Source organism: Caretta caretta, chromosome 2 (assembly GCF_965140235.1).
Source record: "Caretta caretta isolate rCarCar2 chromosome 2, rCarCar1.hap1, whole genome shotgun sequence".
Taxonomy (NCBI): Eukaryota; Metazoa; Chordata; order Testudines; family Cheloniidae; genus Caretta; species Caretta caretta.
In genome coordinates, this window is record NC_134207.1 from 141,601,079 (window position 1) to 141,615,642 (window position 14,564).

At 42.1% G+C, this 14,564-nt stretch overlaps 1 protein-coding gene across 3 annotated transcripts in view; it reads right to left on the minus strand.

The window, feature by feature from the left end:
• MARCHF6 (membrane associated ring-CH-type finger 6) overlaps window positions 1–14,564 on the minus strand; it is a 120,006-nt gene that overhangs the window by 56,937 nt on the left and 48,505 nt on the right. For 2 of the 3 annotated variants that reach the window (XM_048839585.2, XM_048839582.2), the window contains exons 6-10: window positions 12,438–12,603; window positions 8,527–8,719; window positions 7,921–7,982; window positions 1,897–1,929; window positions 221–272 (exon numbers count right to left, since the gene is read on the minus strand). In XM_048839585.2, the coding sequence (XP_048695542.1) occupies window positions 221–272; window positions 1,897–1,929; window positions 7,921–7,982; window positions 8,527–8,719; window positions 12,438–12,603 (506 nt within the window). The remainder of the gene's footprint in view (window positions 1–220; window positions 273–1,896; window positions 1,930–7,920; window positions 7,983–8,526; window positions 8,720–12,437; window positions 12,604–14,564) is intronic. The other variant, XM_048839584.2, reaches the window with a different exon arrangement.

Below are 14,564 nucleotides of genomic sequence, written 5' to 3' on the forward strand. Positions count from 1 at the left end.
CTGCTCATATCCATGTGTTTGCAGGGTCTGTGTAATACTATTAGTAAGAAAGGTTTATTATTCACATTTAATTATTCACTTTTTATTCTGGTTCAGTTTTTAAAAAAATGAGAGTCACTTTGTTTTTCTCTGAGAATAAAAGTGGTCTAAAAACTAATTTTTATCAAGCAGTCACGAAGAAAAAGCTAGTTTTGAAATAAGAACAAATAATAATACGTACCAAACACAAGTATGAACAGTGTGTTTAAAGACACCACCCAGAAGACATGTTCCTGGGGAAGGAAGTAAAACATTTTTCAGTAAAAGCAGAGTATAAAAACATATAAATCACATAATAAGCAAATAACTGCACCTGAGTTCTTAGGGTAAGAATGAATAATAATGAGCTAAGTTGCAAGCTTAGAATTTTCTAAATTTCAGCCCCAAAATGAAAGTGAATGTTGTGAGTAAAAATGGTGGCTATAATGGAAATTCTTTGTGGCTAGGGTTAGGAAGGGTGTTTTGCAGATAATCTACCCAGGTCTGTAAATATAAATGGCAAGAGTTATACTACTTTTTATGCTTACTTTAAAAGTACATAGAATTTGTATTTTCAGAAAAAGAGGAAAACTATTTCAGGTTTAATTTGCAAAGGGATTCTTGTTTCTTACTTTGGTTAATAATAGCAAGTGTTTGCTTGTGATTGCTATAGTTAAAGGGACACAGGTGGCTATATTTATGTTATAAACAAAACCTGTTTATCTAAGTTACTAATAACATGGTACTCTATTAACAGTGATTTTTAAAAAAACATTGAGTGTACTTCTCCGTCTGTTCTTTATGTACTACTTATATTTCTCTCAGCTAGGATAATGACAACCAGTGTAGTCAATTTCAGGTTTAGTGGTGCAATGCCTGGATTTTAAAAAGTGCAGAGGAATGCTTCTTGTTTAAAAACTGTTGTTTGGAATGTGGATGTTTGAGTTGAAACATTTTTACTGATCATAAAACAAAAACTTGTTTTTACAAAATCTAAACTTTGGGGCAACTTTAAGTTTACAACAGCTACTTAGGCCCTTTTGAAAATTGTACACTTATGGAGGACACACTACAGCGGTATCTGATTGCCAAAAAAATTAAAAAAATTAAATCATCCATGTGAATCAAGTTTATGATAAAGTAAGAAAAACTGTTTAAAGCAGAGATGGGCAAACTACGGCCTGTGGGACTGTCCTGCCCGGCCCCTGAGCTCCCAGACGGGGAGGCTAGCCCATGGCCCCTCCCCTGCTGTCCCGCCTCCCCCACAGCTATGCCACCACGCGGCTTGCACCTGCCCACCTCCCAGGCTTTCAAATAAGGCTGTCCTGCTGCTCTGAGCAGCATGGTAAGGGGGTGGGGGGGGGACGGGGGTTGGGTAAGGGGCAGGAGGTTCCCGGGGTAGTCAGGGGACAGTTGGATGGATTGGAGGTTCGGGGGGGGGGAGGGGGAGGCAGGGCGGTCAGGAGACAGAGAGCAGGGGGGGTTGGATAGGGGGTGGGGTCCTGGGGGTTCAGGTGGTCCCAGGGGGGGGGGGGGGGACAGGGAGCAGGGGGGGTTGGATGGGGGTGGAGGTTCTGAGGGGGGCAGTCAGGAGGTGGAAAGTGGGAGGGGGCGGATAGGGAGTGGGGGCCAGGCTGTTTATGGAGGCACAGCCTTCCCTTCCTGGCCCTCCATACCGTTTCACAACCCCGATATGGCACTCGGGCCAAAAAGTTTGCCCACCCCTGGTTTAAAGCTACCACATCGATACAACATTTGAAATCTGCTTCATACATTACAGAACAGACTTTTTATTTAAATCTACATAAAACAAGTTGTTAGTTTCCTTAAAAATAAGCCTGCTGAAAAACTATTCTTGAACTATAAGACTTCACTTACTAAAAAAACCAGAGATCCGTCAAGCCCAAGCATCTAAGAATAAAAGAAAGTTGAGTTCATTCACAGTTCTATATTCAAAAATCTTCATAGTCCCACAACCAGCTTCAAGGTCACCCTTTTTCAAACCCCTTTTTTACTGCCCTGGTTAGCTACATGCCTTATACTACTGGACAATCAGACCAACACAAGTTTTTAAACCTACAGTAAGGAACTCAAACTGTCTAGTTCAGTACTGTAAACGGACCTAATCAAAAGCAGTAATATTTTAATACACAATTGTTTAAATGTATAGTAGTTCATGTAAACCAAAGACAGTCTACAATTTAACTGATTATTTCAGAGAGAGACCTGTTTCAAGAATATGAATGGTGAAGATTTTAATTTAGCTCAGGAAATGAATCGTTTACCTATTTATAGCAGCCTCAGCATTTATCTAGTGATTTAACTGAATTTTAAATTCATATGAAATCTGAGGTCAGAGAAGTTGTATATCAAGATTTGTGTAAATATAATTTTGCTTTCTAGCTGCAGAGTATTACCCATGAAAGAATAAGAGCAGATGATATTCAATCAAGAGTATAATGGCGAAACAGCTCCCAGTTCTAGACCAGTCATATCTCATGCTGTTCAAGTCTGAAACAGGAAAGGGCTTGCAGATGAGAAAAATATCCTCTATTTAGTTGTACACTTGTTTCAGAACAAAACAAAACGGAAAAAACAAAACAAGGAAAAAAGATTTTTAAAAGGTATTTTCTTTTCCTGCTCCTCTAAGATATTCTATGCCAGTCGAGACTTCATCACTTCAAGATTAATGGAATCGTTCATAGTTTGAGCCTCTCTTATATGTCAAATTTTAAGCTAATATTTCAAGGTCTCAGTTCTCAGATATTTCACTTAATAAACAACATCATGTAAACTACTTTTGAAATTTCAGATGAGCTTCCAAGCTCGTTACATTCAAGGGTGTCCCCATCAAGAAGGGACTATACTCAAAACGCACAGACTGGCACAGAAGATCTAAGCCCTGGTCTACACTACAGGGTTAGGTCGAATTTAGCTGCGTTAGGTCAATTTTAAAATGAATGTGTCTACACAACCAACCCCGTTCCATCAACCTAAAGGGCTGTTAAAATCAACTTCTGTACTCCTCCCTTGTGAGGGGAGTAGCGCTAAAATCGACCTTGCTGGGTTGAATCTGGGGCAGTGTGGATGCAAATCGACATTATTGGCCTCCAGGAGCTATCCCAGAGCACTCCAATGTGACCGCTCTGGACAGCACTTTCAATTCTGATGCACTAGCCAGATACACAGGAAAAGCCCCGGGAAATTTTGAATTTCATTTCCTGTTTGGTCAGCATGACGAGCTCAGCAGCACAGGTGACCATGCAGTCCCCCCAGAATCGCAAACGAGCGCCAGCATGGACCGAAAGGGGGACACTGGACCTGATTGCTGTATGGGGAGAAGAATCTGTGCAGGCAGAACTCTGATCAAAAAGAAGAAATGCTCATATATACACCAAAGTCACACAGGGCACTATGGACAGAGGCTACAACAGCGATGCAGCAGTGCCGCATGAAAGTCAAAGAACTGAGGCAAGCCTACCAAAAGACAAAGGAGGCAAACGGTCGCTCTGGGTCAGAGACCCATAACATGCCACTTCTATGATCAGCTGCACAGCATTCTAGGGGGAGACCCTACCAATACCCCACCAGTGTCTGTGGACACCTTCAAGGGGGAGTTGCACACAACACGGAGGAGGATTTTGTGGATGAGGAAGAGGAGGAGGAGGAGAATGCGCAGCAGGCAAGCGGTGAATCCGTTCTCCCCGGCAGCCGGGATCTTTTCATCACCCTGGAGCCAATACCCTCCCAAGGCGGGATCCCCGACCCTGAAGGCAGAGAAGGCACCTCTGGTGAGTGCACATCTGTAACTACTGTACAGGGTTTAAAAGCAATAGTGCTTAATGTGTTTTAATAGTGTTTAATGTTTGATTTGGGATGCATTTGCGGCCAGTACAGCTACCGGAAAAGTCTTAATGTGTCTGAGGATGGAGCGGGAATCCTCTAGGGACATCTCCATGAAGCTGTCCTGGAGGTACTTTGAAAGCCTTTGCAGAAGGTTTCTGAGGAGGGCTGCCTTATTTCATCCTCCACGATAGGACACTTTACTACACCAAGCCAGTAGCAAGTAGTCTAGAATCATTACAGCACAAAGCATGGCAGCGAATGGTCCTGGGTTTTGGTCACATTCAAGCAACATTCAGTCTTTATCTTTCTGTGTTAGCCTCAGGAGAGTGATATCATTCATGGTCACCTGGTTGAAATAGGGGAATTTTTGTAAGGGAACAGTAAAAGGACCCCATCCATGCTGGGTTGTTTGCGCTTGGCTAAAAGGGATTATCCCATAGCCATGCGATGGCTGGAGGGGTGAAAGGATCATCCCAAATAGCCACGCGGAGGGGTGGGGGAGGTGTGTGCTACACATCCACCCAAAAACTGCAGCCCCTCCTTTTAAATGGCAAACCCAACCAGTATTGCTTGCTATGGGAAAGGATGGCGCTGCAGTTTGAAACCATTCCCAAATGTTATGAAGGCATAAGAAGCCAACCCCACATACCAAAAGGCTTACCATGGCTGCCTGGAAACCAAATTCTATTGCCCAGCCGTGTGTGATGTGTCACCATACTGGCAGGTGCTCAATATAAAAGGCAAAATGAGACCTTGTACCTAAAGCACGTGTGCTGTCTGCTGTGAATTGCTTGATTCACTGTGAAAGAGTCTCCCTTTTGTTCTCAGAAATGTATCATCTTAAATTTTACTCTCCCTTTTTATCCCCCTGCAGATGCAAATGTTTCTATGCTCCCCCTATCATCTCTGTCCCTGAAGTTACTGCAGATTAGAAGGCCAAGAAAAAAAGACAAAAAACCAAAAAAACCCCCCGCACTCGCGATGACATGTTTTCCAAGCTCATGCAGTCCTCCTGCACTGATACGGCACAGCTGAATGCATGGAGGCATTCAGTGGCAGAATCCAGGAAAGCATTAAGTGAGCGCGATCAGAAGAGGCAGGATGCAATGCTGAGGCTAATGGGGGAGCAAATGGACATGCTCAGGTGTCTAGTGGAGCTGCAGGAAAGCCAACAAGAGCACAGACTGCCGCTGCATCCACTGTACAACTGCCTGCCCTCCTCCTTCTCACCCAGACACCCAAGAACGCGGAAGGGGGAGAAGGCTCTGGGCACCCAGCCACTCCACTCCAGGGGATTGCCCAAGCAACAGAAGGCTGTCATTCAAGCAGTTTTGATTTGTAGTGTGGCTACAATAAGCAATGTGGCCTTGTCCTTCCCTCCTCCCACACCCCATCCTACCCCACCCAGGCTACCTTATCAGTTATCTCCCTTTTTTTTTTTAATTAATAAAGAAAGAATGCATGGTTTCAAAATAATAGTGACTTTATTTCTTTGCCAGCTGTGATCGAAGGTGGGAGGGTGGCTGACTTACAGGGAATTAAAATCAACAAAGGGGGTGGGTTTGCAGCAAAGAAAACACACACAACTGTCACAACATAGCCTGACTAGTCATGAAACTGGTTTTCAAAGCCTCTCTGATGCGCAGTGCGTCTACCTCTGCTCTTCTAATAGCCCAGGTGTCTGGCTGTTGAAAATTGGCAGCCAGGCAATTTGCCTCAACCTCCCACCCTGCCATAAACGTCTCCCCTTTACTCTCACAGATATTATGAAGCAGACAGCAAGCAGCAATAACAATGGGAATATTGGTTGCGCTGAGATCTAACCTAGTCAGCAAACAGCGCCAGTGAGCTTTTAAACGTCCAAAGGCACATTCTACCACCATTCTGCACTTGCTCAGCCTATAGTTGAACTGCTCCTTACTACTGTCCAGGCTGCCTGTGTATGACTTTATGAGCCTTGGGAGCAAGGCGTAGGCTGGGTCTCCAAGGATAACTATTGGCATTTCAACATCCCCAATGGTAATTTTCTGGTCTAGGAAGTAAGTCCCTTCTTGCAGTTGCTCAAACGGCCCGGAGTTCCTAAAGATGTGAGCGTCATGCACCTTTCCCGGCCATCCCACGTTGGCGTTGGTGAAACATCCCTTGTGTTCCACCAGTGCTTGCAGCACCAATAAGAAGTACCCCTTGAGGTTTATGTACTGGCTACCAAGATGGTCAGGTGCCAAGATAGGGATATGCGTTCCGTCTATTGCCCCACCACTGTTAGGAAATCCCATTGCAGCAAAGCCATCCACTATGACCTGCACATTTCCCAGAGTCACTACCCTTGACAACAGAATGTCAGTGATTGCACTGGCTACTTGGATCACAGCAGTCCCCACAGTAGATTTGCCCACTCCAAATTGATTCCTGACTGACCGGTAGCAGTCAGGTGTTGCAAGCTTCCACAGGGCTATCGCCACTCGCTTCTCAACTGTCAGGGCAGCTCTCATCTTGTTATTCCTGTGCTACAGGGCAGGGGAAAGCAACTCACAGAGTGCCAGGAAAGTGGCCTTATGCATGCGAAAGTTTTGTAGCCACTGGGAATCATCCCATACCTGAACACTATGCGGTCCCACCAGTTTGTGCTTGTTTGCCGGGCCCAGAATCAGCGTTCCAGTGTATCAACCAGCCCCACTGCCGCCATGATGTCCCAATTGCCAAAACCCATGCTTTCAGGAAGGTCTGTGTCCATGTCCTCCTCACAATCATCCTCGTGCTGCTGTCTCTTAGCCAGGTTCTGCACTTACTACAGTATAATGCGCGAGATGTTTACAATGCTCGCAACAGCAGTGGTGAGCTGAGCGGGCTCCATGCTTGCACAGGTAACCCAGGAAAGAAGGCGCAAAATGATTGTCTGCAGTTGCTTTCACAAAGGGAGGGAAGGAAGGAGGGGAGACTGACGACATGTACCCAAAACCACCCGCGACAATGTTTTTGCCTCATCAGGCATTGGGGGCTTAACCCCGAATTCCAATGGGCAGCGGAGACTGCGGGAACTGTGGGATAGCTTCCCAAAGTGCACTGCTCTGCGAGTTGATGCCAGCCACGGTAGTGAGGACACACTCCGCCGATTTAATGCGCTTAGTGGGGACACACACAATCGACAGTATAAAATTTATTTCTAAAAATTTACTTCTATAAAATCGACCTAATTTCGTAGCGCAGACATACCCTAAGAGAGGTTTCTGAGACCACTGCATTTAAACTGCCGAAGACAATGCACGTATCCAATGTATGTAAAATGCTGAAGACAATGTACATATTCATGAAAAGTTCTGAAAATAATTAAAATATTTTTCAAGTACGCAAGATAGTTCTGGAATATGTATATAACACTAGAAAAAGTGAGCATAATGTTTATGCTGAAAACAAAGAGCTAATTACTCCTTTCAGGGAAGTCCAATAGGTAAGAAAGGGTCAGAAATTTGAGTTTATATTGAGTCCTTTTCACCAAATGTCTTTTAAACAAGACAATGCAGATAGCATTCTGTATTGTTAACAGAGGACCTTTTCCATCTCCTTATTGTTCATGCTACAGATTGCAAGAAAGTTTTAGTTACAGAATTTGTAAACTAGAAAACAAAATGAGATAAGCCTATATTGGAAATCATTCTTGATCATATTCTTGTTTGTTTTTATAAAAGTGTATACTTATTTTTACTCTATCTATACATACACTCACAGAAAGATTAGTTTTTAAGCTATGCACCATTTAACATCTACTGGCACATTTAGGAGCGAAACTGAAGATCTCAGAAGAGTGCCTTGTTGAAAGATGTTCTTAACTATGTTTCTTCACAGCAATCAAGGAAATGCTTTTTTAAATTGTTCCTTAATATGGTATACAGTATTTTTAACATAATTACTTTTTGGAGTCACTAATATCTATCACCGTCAAATTTTACATGAAATCAAAGTATCAGAACCAATTTTCCATTAGGTTTAAAGTAATTTCAAATATAAGTCAGTGACTGAGAAAGCTCAGAATACTTCAGGAGAATGGCTCTTACTCACTCTCTCCCATGTAAGCTCTTCTGCTGCTCGATCCCATTCCAAAGCATTCCAATTCATGTCATCTGCGGGGATATTATAATTGTTAAAGCTATCAACTGACCCAAAGCAGCACATTAGTAAGAGCTGTATTATGATTTAAACTAGCAAAAACACCAACTGCATACCATTTAGCTCACTCAGTATGTCAGATGGGGATACAAGTCAAAAGAACATTTTAAAAGTAATTATTCTCTTTACAGTTTAATTTCTCCTCAAAAGTTAAACCAAATATTTCCTTATTGCCATTTGCCTTTTGACAACAGAAGCAGAGTAGTTTCTTATTGTAGGGATACCTGAAACCACAGAGCTGCTTATAGTTTTGGCTTTTCTTAACTGCAAAGTGTTTCAGTGCTCATTAAAAAATAAACTACATAAACATTGCAACACACACAAGAAGAGGTAAGCAGGCTGAACTGAGCCTACTCTCCTTGGTAGTTTCCCTATGTATGTTATTTACCAATTTAGATGTCAGCCAGGAAAAAGTATAATTTCCATTTTCACTTCTTTTCAATAACTATTTTATATGATAATTTTAGGGAAATGCTCCTACTCTGTGTCACCTGTTACCTTGGGCTCCATTGTTTGCATCTGCTGCATCTTCTACTACAGCATCTTCTTCATCTTCATTGTCTTCCTCTTCCTCATCTCCCGGTTCTTCCTGAATTTCTGGGTTTTCGCCGACAACTGCATTCTCAGCAGGTGGGTTAGCAGGTTGATCAAGTGCAGCATTTTCACCTCCACCATTTCCTAACCCCTGAGCCTGCAGGGACAAGATTTCAGTGCAATTTTACTTAAAGTATTGTTGTGCTTTGATCAATGTCCAGAAAAACAAACATGTTAAAAGCCAATTTTTTTGGTTCCACTTAAATCATAAAACACAAGCCTTTGCTTTTGGCAATGACATACCTCCTAAAATGTTGACAGTATCGCTATCTTATTGGACTTCTAGAGGTTCAATTTAGTGATGTGTAAGAAAGATACATTATTGAAGAACACTGTCAAGTTGAAGAACCATACTTTTGTGTTAAAATTTTGTATCTATATAGTTACAATTGATACTTATGAAAAAGTTGGGGAAAGTCTTTTTTTAGTTTGTGCATTTGACAGAAATCTGTGAATAGCCAATTTCTCTCCTGATGAATATCAATCTCTCCTTATGATCATCAATAGTTATGGAGAAAAAAATGAAATCTAAAAATAAAATAAATAATTCAGAACATACTGTTTAAAAGGGATTCTAGCACAGAGGACTCAAACTTTACCAAAGTACTGAACACAGCTTTAAGAGATGTTCTCAGAAACAACTCTGTTGAAGTGGAAGTATTATTAGGAAAATATATTGTTAGTTTCTTTAATGTAATTGAAGGCTGGAAAGGAGAGCTAGCACCACATGACAAGCCAGCTCTCTCTAGATGACCAGTAAGTGTTCCACTGACCACCCAGTTGTCCACAGACCAGTGAAAACTTTTGTTCTATCAGAAACAAATATTTTTCAGGTAGTCATTTTAAAAAAAAATGACCTGACCATAACACTTCAAACTTGCTTTATCATAGTTACAAATTCAACTTCACAAGCACTAAATCCTATTTTAAAAAAGATTTAATATATTATACATAGAAGGTCATAAGAACCAAGATAGCTAGAAAATTATTTACTGCATAATCACAGTAAACATTACTGTAAGATTCTACATTTTATAATGGTTCAGGAATGTATATTGCACACATTACAGCTGAGATCACATTACCCTGGTGAATTTACATAGGACTAAGTATCAGAGGGGTAGCTGTGTTAGTCTGTATCCACAAAAACAACAAGGAGGCTGGTGGCACCTTAAAGACTAACAGATTTATTTGGGCATAAGCATTCATGGCTAAAAAACCCCACTTCTTCAGATGCATGGAGTGAAAATTACAGATACAGGCATAAATATACTGGCACATGAAGAGAAGGGAGTTACCTTACAAGCGGAGAACCAGTGTTGACAAGGCCATTTCAGTCAGGGTGGATGTGGTCCACTCACAATAATTGATGAGGAGGTGTCAATACTAAGGGGAAATTGCTTTTGTAGTGAGCCAGCCACTCCCAGTCCCTATTCAAGCCCAAATTAATGGTGTTAAATTTGCAAATGAATTGTAGCTCTGCAGTTTCTCTCTGACTTTTTTTGAAGGATAGCTACTTTTAAATCTGTTATTGAATGTCCAGGGAGATTGAAGTGTTCTCCTACTGGCTCCTACTCACACAGATACAGACAGACATCTTCCTCTCCAAGTGCAAACAGATGGACATCATACCAAATGGACTGAAGGTAAAAAATCCATTGCAATCGACATACTACATCATGAACAGGTAGCTGCCAGGCAACTCTCCAACACGACATTCCACAGGCCACTATCCTCCAATCCCACTGAGAAAAGAAACTACATCATCTGCTCAAGAAACTCCCTGCTATACACTGGAACAAATCTACACAGACATACCCCTAGAGCCCAGTCCAGGGGTATTCTATCTGCTACCCAAGATCCATAAATCTGAAAATCCTGGGCGCCCCATCATCTCAGGCATTGGCACTCTTACAGCAGGATTATCTGGCTATTTGGACTTTCTCCTCAGACCCTACGCTACCAGCACTCCTAGCTATCTTCGAGACACCACGACTTTCTGAGAAAACAACAATGCATTGGTGTTCTTCCTGAAAACACCATCCTGGCCACTATGGATGTAGAAACTCTTTACATCAATATTCCACACGAGAATGGACTAACAAGCTGTCAGGAACAGTATACCTGATGAGGTCACGGCACACCTGGTGACTGAGCTCTGTGACTTTGTCCTCACCCACAACCATTTCAGATTTGGGCACAACTTATACCTTCAAGTCAGCGGCACTGTTATGGGTGCCCACATGGCCCCACGGTATGCCAACATTTTTATGGCTGACTTAGAACAACACTTCCTCAGCTCTTGTCCCCTAGTGCCCCTCCTTTACTTGCACTACATTGATGACATCTTCATCATATGGACCCAAGGGAAGGGGGCCCTTGAAAAATTCCTCCTGGATTTCAACAATTTCCACCCCACCATCAAACTCAGCCTGGACCAGTCCACACAAGAGATCTACTTCCTGGACACTATAGTGCAAATAAGCGATGGTCACATAACCACCACCCTATACCGGAAACCTACTGACCACTATACTTACCTCCAGCTTCCATCCAGGACACATCACATGATCCATTGTCTACAGCCAAGCCCTAAGATAAAACCGCATTTCCTCCAATCCCTCAGACAGAGACAAACACCTACAACAGCTTTATCAAGCATTCTTAAAACTACAGTACCCATCTGGAGAAGTGAGGAAACAGACTGACAGAGTGAGACAGGTACCCAGAAGTCACCTACTACAGGACAGGCCCAACAAGGAAAACAACAGAACACCACTGGCCATCACGTACAGCCCCCAGCTAAAACCTCTCCAGCATATCATCAATGATCTACAACCTATCCTGGAAAATGATCCCTCACTCTCACAGACCTTGGGAGGCAGGCCAGTCCTCGCTTACGGACGGCCCCCCAACCTGAAGCAAATACTCACCAACAACTACACACCACACCACAGAAACACTAACCTAGGAACCAATCCCTATAACAAACCCCGTTGCCTATTCTGTCCCCATATCTACTCTAACGACACCATCATAGAACCCAACCACATCAGCCACACCATCAGGGCTCATTCACCTGCACATCTACTAATGTGATATGTGCAATCATGTGCCAGTAATGCCCCTCTGCCATGTACACTGGCCAACCAGACAGTCTCTACCTAAGAGACTAAATGGACACAAATCAGGCATCAGGAACGGTAACATACAAAAGTCAATACAAAAACACGTCAATCTCCCTGGACATTCAATAACAGATTTAAAAGTAACCATCCTGCTACAAAAAAAATTCAAAAACAGACTTCAAAGAGAAACTGCAAAACTACAATTCATTTGCAAACTTAACACCATTAATTTGGACTTGAATAGGGACTGGGAGTGGCTGGCTCACTACAAAAGCTATTTCCCCTCTCTTGGTATTGACACCTCCTCCTCAGTTATTGAGAGTGGACCACATCCACCCTGACTGAAATGGCCTTGTCAACACTGGTTCTCTACTTGTAAGGTAACTCCCTTCTCTTCATGTGCCAGTATATTTATGCCCGTATCTGTAATTTTCACTCCATGCATCTGAAGAAGTGGGTTTTTACCCACGAAAGCTTATGCCCAAATAAATCTGTTAGTCTTTAAGGTGCCACTGGACTCCTCATTACATAGGAGTGTATATTTGAACATGTAGAAGTAAGATCCCCTTGCAGTAAAATGTATTAAGCTGAAATGGACAGGTTTTTTACCATTAATTTTTCCATGTGAACATCCCCTCCCTCCTCCCAGCTTTAATTTAAACCAATGGACAGTTTACAAACTTTTACCTCATTCTGTTGGCCAAGACCATTTGGTGGCTGTTGATTTTGTTCCAACCACTGTGGTGCTCCTCCATGGACAATCTGTTCACGTAACCACACTAGACTGATAAATGCACAGAGTGTGCATGTGACCACAAAACAACCCTGTAAACAGTCTGCCAATAAATTTTCCCTGTTAAAAAGAAGACATTTATGTTAATATATTTAGTTTTAAAAAAAAATTATTTCCAATTATTTTTGCTCACATAGTTTAATTGATTGTGACTGAGGGATTCTAAGTTCTCATTTTGTGATCTGAAGAGCTATGTCTCCCAGCTCCTTTAGTAAGAAATATACATGTAAGTAATATTTCCGTTTCAAGGGAAAAAATGAAGAAAACAAATGTTCTTGGAAGACTATTTTACTGAAGAAAACTGCATATATTTGAAATTAAATCAATTCACAACACTGTTTATCTTAACCCCTTTGCAAATTATCAAATGCTTTGATTAATATTGTAGCCCTGCAGATTTCAACAATGGGAACATCTCTGAGTACAACTACAGCCATAGACTGTGATCCAGTACAGTGCACAGTCACTCTTACGGTTTCGCTGAGGTTACCTCTCCCCTAACAGGCAATAATACAGAGACCCATTTTGAAAATCTCTTAGTGGAGACAGGGGCTCCCTCACACATATCTGGAATATAAACAAAGTCTAGGGAGTCTTCCTGAATGGCTTAGTATCATACAAGTGAAAGTCTAATGCCCTCTTATTACCTGGTGTATGAAAAGCACACTCCTTTGTAGACTGATGTGGCTTAGGAAAAGAAACAGAAGGTGAACAGTTTGGTTGATACGAAATTCAGAGAACACCTCAGGTAAGAACTTTTGATGAGGTCATAAAGATAACTTCTCCATGAAAAACAAAGTAAAGGGAGAGCCTTCCATTAAAGCCCCCTTCTCCCCAACCCTTCGCACAGAACTTATGGCTACCAAGAAGCCTGTCTTCATAGACAGAGGTAGTAGTGAGCACGAAGTTAATGGCTCAGAGGGTTGTTTCATGAGATGGTAAAGAACCAGGGAGAGATCCCAGAGTGATGTAAGGGCTCTAATCTGGAAAAAAAAGATTGATAAATCCTCTTAGGAATCTCATTGTGGTTGGATGAGCAAATACCAAGAAACTCTCTATTAGCACATGAGAAGCTGTTACTGCCCCTAATGAACTTTGATGGAACGCATAGAAAGGCCTGAATTTTTTACTTCCAACAGGTAATCCAAGATTGATGAAAGAGATGATTGGGATCGGTTACACCAAAGATTATATCTTCTCCATTTCTGAAGGTAAGTATGTCTAGTAGATTCCTTTCTGCTATTTAACATTATCTTTTGTACTTCCTATAAGCATGTGGTCTCCACTCCCTAAAACCATTAAGAAACCAAGCTTGTAGTTGCAGCATATTCAGACTGGGTGAAAAGTCTGATCCACATCCTGAGACAACAATTAAGGTTTGATTGGAAACCACCACAAAGGGTGAGAAGTAAGTTTGATGAGGTAAATAACCCAAACTTGTCTTGGCCAAGTTGGTCCAATTGAAATTACTTTAGATTGGTCCTGTGTGATCTTGATAAGGACCTTTAAGAGCAATGGAGTTGAAGGATATGCACAAAAAAGACCTTTTGTCCACGTAATGAGGAAAGTAGCTCCTAGAGGGTGAGGACTGAGCCCCAGGCTGGAACAGAATTTCCTGCATTTCCTGTTGGCTTCCACAGCAAAATAAATAAATAAATAAATAAAACTGACCTCTGGAAATCCCAAAGTTGGGAATATTTCACTGGGGACGCAAGAGTACAACTCCCACTCTAATTAAGGGAGAAATGTCTACTCAGGTTGTCCGCCATGGGGTTGTATATACCCAGGAGGTAACAAGCTTAGATGACTATCCGATTGGCTACACACCAACTTTGAGAGTTATCTGCAGGCCTATACTTCAGAACAGTGAAGTTGTTTGAGCTGCCTACCATACCTCCTGATATGACTGACACTTGAGGAGCCAGTCGTCCAAGTACAGAAAGATAGTTATTCCTAGACGACAGAGGTAGGCACTACGACTGCCATGATTTTTGAGAACATGCTTGGAGTGGATGGGCAGG